The 9189-nt window shown below is 37.8% G+C and overlaps 1 protein-coding gene across 1 annotated transcript; it reads left to right on the forward strand.

The window, feature by feature from the left end:
• Positions 1 to 3144, forward strand: LOC114416017 (protein MAIN-LIKE 1-like). The gene is made up of 3 exons (XM_028380899.1): positions 1 to 164; positions 2159 to 2522; positions 2635 to 3144. The coding sequence occupies exons 1-3, from the start codon at positions 1 to 3 to the stop codon at positions 3142 to 3144; spliced, it is 1038 nt and encodes a 345-aa protein (XP_028236700.1).
• The last annotated feature ends 6045 nt before the right edge of the window (positions 3145 to 9189 follow it).

Below are 9189 nucleotides of genomic sequence, written 5' to 3' on the forward strand. Positions count from 1 at the left end.
ATGAGCAGCACAACCAGAAGAAGAACGCGCAAGGTGAAGAGCACCACCACCACGCCGCCAACAATGGTGAAGAAGCAACAACCATGCCGTCGAAAGCAAGAACGCGCAAAGCCCAGTCGAGGTCGCGGAAGCAAGAACCACGCGCAGAAGGAAGAAGAACTGAGGTCACGGAAGGAAGGAAGGAGACTAATAGGCGCGGAAGAAATTTGTACTGCTGGGTGTACAAATTTTAAAAAAATTGCCAGGGGTATTTAGGTATTTTCCGCTTTAGTGCTGGGTGCACCTAGCATCAGCCTTCAAAGAGGCGCATTGGACGCCTAATATATTACCTTATACATTTGGAAGCTTTCTTCTACACATATAACACACTTGTTAATATATTTAAAATTTGAATAACTTTAATTTTTTATTTTAAATTCTTGGAATAACACGTGCTTAACACCACTAAAATAAATTTACATTCATATCCGTTGAATCCAATACCTTGTTACACTTTGGTTCCATTATTTTCAAAATTTTGAATATTGTTTTGTTTTTTTTTTCTATAATAAAACTTAACAAATTTAGGCATCAAACTCAAGCACTTATCATTTTTCTATACTCACCAGTTCGCATTTCATTTCCAGTTCGTCCGAAGTCACTACCCATCAAAGAAGCTAAAGATTCAAAGAACTTCTGACTCAAGGTTAGGGAAAACCATTGATGGCTTTAGCTTCCTAATCAAAATTGAAGGTTATTTGATAAGACATGCATACAGGTCCAGATTAGTATGTCCACTGAAAATAAACCTCTACAAATATAAAGAAATCACCACAATCAAAATTTCCCAGTATTCCAACAAGATGACAGTGAAATAAGGAGAGAGAAAAATGACAAGACAGAGAGGGACTGAGGAAAAGAGCCTATAAAGAGTGCTGCTAGGTGCACCCAGCACTTAAGGGGAAAAGACATTTGTACCCCTGGCTTAATTATTTAAAAAAAACCGGTTCATTCTTGTCTCTCTCCCTCCCTCCCTATTACCTATAATTTGGATCATTCTTATTAGATTGTTGTCACAATTTGTTTTGACCTTAGTCACAATTTGGTTGTAAATAATTAGATGTTGAAATATAGATAAATAGTATATATTGATTAGCATAAATTATGATTATATATAAATATATCCTCTTTCAGGGAAATGAATGAATGAGAAATTAATAAAATATTGTTTTCCTTTTATTTTTTTTATAGTCTTTAATAGTGTTTTTCTTAGGAGTAGATTAGCATAGTTTTTTGCTCTCTATCAAGTCACTAATACTAAATGTTGCATTTTGCTTTATTCTTCACGCATGTACATTATTTATGGTATTATAAAGGGGTTAATCATTCAAGCACTATGGAAACCTTATTATTTTGTCAATGTAAATCAATGTTAATTTACAGCGAGAGGTGATAATCTGACCAACTTAAGCTGGTAATTGTGAGCATTCCACTAGCCGCAATAATCAAATCTTCGGATTCCTTGATAATTATTGATTTCTTGCACCCTTGGGAACAAAGTTATAACTATTGGTTCACGTAATTGATGATTTGAGATATTTTCCAAACATATGATAATGAAAATTTTCTTCATTTAAAAAATTCCAAAAGTTACCTAGTGCTTGTCTGAAATTATCCAAATATTGGCATAACTATTGTCTCACATTTGTTGCAATTGCTCATCACTATTGGTTCCTTTTTTGTTCCCATTTGCTCATCCTTTGTTTTTCACCTTGTCATTCCTTATGCCAGCCCCATGACACCTCTGCCTTGTTGCACATAAAAAACTCCTCCCCATGACACCCTCTCATTCCATCTTTCTCATATTCACTCACTCAACCTTGCTTTCAATGATTTTAATCATTCTCATTTCTCATCTGTCTTTGGTGGGTTTGTGAGACTCACGCATCTCAACTTGTCTGATTCTAACTTTGAAGGGGATATTCCTTCCCAAATCTCTCACCTTTCCAAATTAGTCTCACTTCTAAGAAATGCATATATCTTAATTTCAAACTGAATATCCTTTTTCTACCAAGTAGTGCCTGAAAAAAGATAATGCCTATATGCGTTAGACCAATGAAATTTGAGAGAATGAAATCAGTGATGGAATTTGCGTTACTCATTTACAGATCATGGTTAGGACCAGAGGATTAGGTCATGCCTTAGGTTACGTTACGGGCAGAGGTGTGGGCAGAGGAGATCGTGATGATTACGATGACGCTCCACAGCGTCGACGGCCTACCACATCCGCACGGAGGCAGCGAGTACCTGTGACTGCGGCACACGATGAGCCAGTGCTCCCTGCGCCAGATGTAGAGGCTGATGTATTTTCGGATGACCCGATGGCACCAGCTGATGTAGAGGACACTAGGGCAGACATTCCTGCAGACACAGGCACCCAGGCTGCTGAGGATGAGCATGAGGGATTTCCGGGTGGTCCGAGCGACCCATCCGTGTTGACCCAATATACGGATATCGTTGCTTGCAATGTATGGACGGGAGAGGTATTTATGATATTTATTTTTAGTTACTTGTTAATTATACTTATGATTGAAATTAGTTTTCCTTTAAATGATGATTTTAACGAATTTTGCATTCCTTTATACTTCAATTCAGGAGCATCCTGAGTTGAAGTTATCCTCTCACGGGAGGAAGGTCCATAGTTTAGGAAGGTCTGTCCCTGCCATTGAGGGACTAGTTGCTGGGACAGGACTAAGTCCTCTGATTGTGTGTTCGTTAGACACTGGCGATCGGGGACTTTTGTCCTCGTTTGTCGAGCGGTGGCACCGGGAGACGTATAGTTTCCATCTCCCTGTGCGAGAGGTACAAATCACGCTGGACGACGTCTCGCCGCTTTTGCATTTGCCCGTGGTTGGCGACTTACACGCCTTTCAGCCCTTGCACGTGGATGATGCAGTTCAGATGCTGGTGGACTTATTGATGGTCTTTGCAGAGGCTGCCGGGCCTGAGGCAGGGCAGTGTCATGGACCGTACGTACACCTACAATGGGTACGTGATATCTACGAGCACCAATGCCAGGCAGGTCATTGGACAGCTGCAACCAATGTTCATGTTGTGTATTTGGAGGCCCTTCGTGACCTTAGTCAGACCAGGAGGTACGCCTAAGGAGTAGCTACGCTGGTGCATATGTACGACCACCTGAACGATGCCTCTATCAGCAGCAGCCGACAGCTTGACGGTTACATCACATTGCTGCAGGTAACAAACATGTTTTTCATTCGTTGAGGTTCAACAATGTTTAACTTTAAATTTTGTTAGACTTTCATTATTAATGTTTATCATTTTGATATTACCTCTGTAGTGCTGGATATACGAGCAATTTTCCTCAATCGCGGAGTCCACTGCTGATCAGGACTACGACGAGGATTCATCGCGTGCCTATAGGTGGATTGCCACAAAGAAGACCGTGAAGAGCATACGTACACCGGCGTACAGGGAGTGCCTGGACTGACTCCGGATTCTGGATGTCTGTTGGATCCCATATAGGGAGCACCGACCAGTCCGGGACTTCCTATGATTTCATGTTATTCCAGTCTCCTACGGTGGGGGCCCGTTGCTGTGTATTACCAACCAGAGAGGGTCATGCGGCAATTTGGATACACCCAGGCCATTCCTACTCCACCTGTCGATTCATGGGTGTCGTACGATGATATACACGATAGGTGGATGCACTATTCGGATCATATGATTCAAGCAGGTGAGGGGTGCATTGTGCCAGGTCAGTGTGCCAGCGACTACATAGACTGGTTCTTCCGCATTTCCCATCCTTTCATGACACCAGGCCAAGCATCAAATCCTCTGCCAGATGGTCATGCTCCACAGCCCCGAGTCGTCCCTCAGGCCCCAGAGACTCCCTCACGTGCCGGAGCCAGGAGCACCATCGACATCTGCAAGGCCCGCTATGGAGTAGCCTAGACATGCAGTGGTAAGTAATACTAATAATTTATGACATTTACGTCAATATTTTCATAATAATTTGTGTAATTTGTTTATTTTGTATTTAACAGAAAGTTTGCTATGGGATTGCTGAGAGGTTGGAGCGTCATCTGAGCCTAGGGGTGGTCACGTCAGGCTCATCGACACATGAGGTGATCGAAGAATGCCTCAGGATGGCCAGGAGTGTCACACAGGACCAACTAGTATATGTTAGGTCTCGACGCAGACGACGCACGGATCAGGCGTAGTTTATTTACACATTTTATATTGATATTCGATGTATATACAGATATTATACTTGAACCCATTTCATTAGTAATGTTGGTTTTATTTATTTCCATTAGTAATGTTAGTTTTATTTATTTCCATTGATTGTGTATTCCCTTTGCCTAACCTAGCTTATAAAATTTTATAATTTGATTCTATCAAATTAAAAAAAATGTTTTTTTTATTTCTCTCATCAGATAAAAAACCGTATTTTTTAATTAGAATTTTATAATTAAGCGTAACATTTATATTTTATTTAAATAAAAGATGTGTTGCTGAGGGAGAATGTTTAATTAGAGTGTGAGAAGCATGATGTACTTATCTAAGTATTAAGAACCACAAAATCTTGAGTCTTACAACTAATTTAATGAATCTAATTTTGAATTATTTATGGAAAGGGTGTAGAAAAGAATAAATCAAACAAAAAATGGAAATTGAAATATAGAAGTTGAAAACATGGACACGCATGGTTAAAATACTTCTAATTAAAAAAATATTATAATTTTATTCTATCAAATTAAAAAAAAAACGTTTTTTTTTAATTTCTCTCCTAAGATAAAAATCCAGATTTATATTCTATAATTTTATGATTAGGCGTAACATTTATATTTTATTTTAAGAGACTAAAAAATAAAAATCCATATTTTGCATGAGAGTTAAATGTACTTTGTTAAATATTTTTAGTTAGCTCAACATTAAATTATTTTTAATTGATGACAAAATATATTTTAATTAAATTTTAATTTTATAGTAGTTTCTTTAAAATAAATGAACTACTCGAGTTTAAATAATTAATTGCTATTTTTCGATTGTTGTAGTTGTTTTTTATATTTAAAATAAAATTGCAAGACCGACAAAAAAGTAAAAGTAGTAAAAATCAAATTTAACAGAGAACGACAAGTCATCTTCCATTTCCAGAAAAAAAAAATAATTATGCGATACATGAATTCAAACAGTACATTAACTTCAACATAGTCGAACGAAATTAAATTTGCATCAAATACTACAACTAACTCATGCTAATTTTGCGACATGGACAACTCGTCTTCCATTTCCGGTATAGGTTTACTAAAAACAGCTAAAATTTCTATTGGCCCAATCTTTTTCCAGTAGTTAGACCCAATAAACACCTTCATCACATCATCGTTGGTTTTGAGTTCAATTATTTCAAGTTTTATAACTTTTTCTGAATACTCATGGTGACTTGGTTTTCGAAAAAACAATCACCTTACCATTTGTGTTTCATCAATACCATAAGGGGGAATCCCAGGAGGCGCAACTTGCTTGATCAAATCCTTCAGTTCATCCATGGTACATCTGGTGGGAATGTCAAATTTTTTGGAATTTTTTCCTGTGAACAAGTAACCAAAAAACTCATTTTGGCGTGTCATGTTCCACCTCCCATTGTAATATAGCAGGGCATTATGAGTAGGGGTCATAGTGGCTTGAAGTAAGTTTAAAATACCATCTGGGGTTCTAGCAATGCTACATAATAACTCCATCGGACCAACAAACGAAAATTCATGATTACACATTAACATTGTGTTAACATCAGCATCATCTTTCAGTTGCATACATTGAAACCGAAATTCATTACCTGCATATGTGAAAGGCTGTCGGTAGTAAATTCCATCCAAAAATTGCTTGTCGGTTAGCTTAAAAATCAAATACATAAATTACATACCTTGGTTAACCCATCAACATATAGTGACATCCTTAATTCCTCAAATCTCTCCGTGCCACCAAAGAGTTTGATATAGTCTTCTAAGAATTTGGCAAGTTCTTTAAGCAGATGATTGCGGACCATCGACCAAGAGTCTTGACCCATACCTAATAAAACGGCAACCGATCGATATCCACAGTTACCATAAGCTTTGACATCAACAATATGGTTGAAACTGGTCCAACATGGGCATCATCGTTCTTCGATTCAGTTGCTCAGAGGATGATGCAGTACGCCTCACCGACGAATTGCTATTTTGCATAGATTCAAAGGCATCTACATACTCCCAGTAAAATGGATCGCGCTTTGTTGACCTTGGGTTCCTGCTCATAGCTTTCTTTGGTGCCCCCTTCGTGTTAACCTTTGCTGGAGGAGGACACATCGAATTCTGATCAGGGTATGCAATTTCCCAAAGTTTAGTCTTCAAAGTAAACTTACCACAAACATCAAGTTCTTCGAATCTTTTAAATATTGTTTCCATTACTTCCTTGATGCTCACCTCGGGCTCAGATAACCCTTGGTCTGAAAAACTTAGTCTCCTCCAGAACATATGGATTGAATCCAGTGGAATGCAACCACTAACATATTTGGATAGCTCACAAGCACAAGGAAGACCAAGCGTGGTTCTCACCACGCAACCACAACTTGAGGGATTCTTGCCAGCATAGTCAACACGCTCTAATTCAGCAGTAATCTGATTAAAAGCATACCTTGAAACCATTCCAAGAATTGTCCTGTATAAGGTTTTTTCGAACACATGTCCAATGACATGTGTACTTGTTTCAAATGATGCTTTAATCTCCTTGTGCTGCAACGTAATCATGTTATTCATGGCATCCCACACACTGCATAAGTCTCCAAAGCTATTTTGTAACAGTTTTTTTAAAGACGAGTGAGCAGATTCAACCCTACATTTCAAATACACAAATAAAAATAAACATATACAATAATACAATTCCATCAATTCATCAACGTTAATAGAAATAGTTGAACAATTTCATATTTGTTTGTTGTTGTGTTTCCTAAGTGCATCACCTTATTAGTCCACGCGGAAACAAATTTTTCCTTGTGTGATATTATCCATGTTTCCTTAACATAGTCAACAAATATTGGCCAAGGAGCGCAAGCCATTTTGAACTTCTTCAGGCATTTATCAAACTGTTGTTCAGAAGGACAATCAGTCAGACATCCCCAACAATCCATAACATAATCCCAAGCATTTTTTTGCGCAATTAGTGCTTTTATATTTGGCCTTCGCATTCTTGTTTATGTGAAAGCTGCACAACAAATTTGTACAGTCAGGGAATACAGCCTTCACTACATTCATCAATGTTTGGTCTCTGTCAGTGACAATAACTCCAGGGAGGGCATCACGCTTTAAAAAAAGACATTGTGTTTCTTCAGAGTTAGCAAAATGTTTCTTGACTTCACCATGGACTTCGTCATATCAGCAATAAGTGTTTTTTCAGCTTTAGTCAATCGCCCTGCATATGGATGTCCAACTAATGACTTGGCTAATTCATGATTATGCACTCCACAAATCAACTTCACCATCCAACATTCTCCTCCAACCACTGGCTTGCAACAAAGCTTGAAGGGACACTCATATTTCCTAGTCCCAATGTCTCTTCTGATAAATTCTTTTTTCCTACACCTATACTCGTCAGTCTTTTCACAGCCAATTAACACAAACATAGTCCTTCCTCTACTACCTGTGTTTGTATCCGACCTTAAAATCACCGTCACAAATCTAGGGGTGGGTACACGGGCCCAAGTCCATGGGCTGGCCCACGGGGCCCGCCGTTCGCACGGGTTACGAACCAATTTTTTTAAACGGTCCATGGTTATGTCACATTTTTGGGCCCGCCCCGCTTAACCCGCGGACTATGCGGGTTTGGCCCGCGGGGTCTGCGGGTTGCCCGCAACTCGCATTAAGTTTGATTTATGTGACCTTGACCTAATTATATTAGGTTTGATTTTCTCTTTTTCACTTTAAGAAATATATTAGATAAGATAAAGATTTAAAGATAAAAATAAAAGATTTAAATTAAAAGATGATAAAGATAAAAAAAGATAAGATAAGATAAATAAAAGATTAAGATAAAAAAGATAAGTGATAACATGCTAAAAAACTTCATTTTTGATATTTTCTCAATCTTTTTCTCTTTTAATATATCATTTTCATATCTACAAGCCATAAATAATAAAAATATCAATTCTTATCATTTAAGTCAAAAATAATTGTTAAATAAATTTTTTTAAAGATATTTCAATATATTTTTATTATAAAAAATAGCTCACATCAGAGATGGAGAAGACTCAACCTAGTTCAAATATGGAATCATTTGTTGTTGGAGATGTCTAATTTCATATTTTAAATTTATTGCTTGGATTTTCTTTTTATTAAAAGATGAGATTTTATTTACATTTGTATTGAATTTAATTTTATTGTATTGTATTTTTATTAAAATTGAAATTCTTTTAAAATTAAGTCTGCGGACCCCGCGGTGCGGGGGCAAACCAATTTATTTGGTCCGTGTAAGAAGCAGGGTGGACTGACCCGGTCCGCTGTCAATGCAGGCTTATGCAGGCGGGCCTTACGCGAGGCAGGTCGACCCGCTTACCCACCCCTACACAAATCCGTTTTCATGAGCAACGGATCAAACCCACAGCAAAATATCCTCTCGACACTCAAACACCTACAAAGCAATCCACATAATTTAAGTTTTCTACCAATATTCATTTTATTAAATCTGTGACAAACATTAACATTATAACCTGAGAAGTATTGAACGCATCCGAACAATCAACACGTGGTTCATTCGCACCACATGCTTCTTCATTTTCATAATCCATATCCGCTTATTCAAACATTATTTCATACAACCACTCATCTTTGTCCATCTAACCAACCCAAACAAAAAATGGTCATACAAACAAATTAATAATTTTAAAAAAATGAAAACTAAATTCAAAAAACATCAAATTTTAAAAATAGTTACAGATCAAGTTGATCCGTAAGTCACTTACAGATCAACTTGATCCGTAAGTAATCCATACGTTCGCGACACAGTCACCACCTTTTGCGTACCTCATTTGTCGCCACCGACCACCGCAACGCACCTTCACCTTCACCGCACCTAACCGTTCACAACGAACCGGAGACAATGCCGCACGAAAACCACAAAAACACAGAAAAACAGCAAACAAAAATGACAGCTGTG

The sequence above is a fragment of the Glycine soja genome, chromosome 6 (assembly GCF_004193775.1).
Source record: "Glycine soja cultivar W05 chromosome 6, ASM419377v2, whole genome shotgun sequence".
In the NCBI taxonomy this organism is placed as follows: Eukaryota; Viridiplantae; Streptophyta; class Magnoliopsida; order Fabales; family Fabaceae; genus Glycine; species Glycine soja.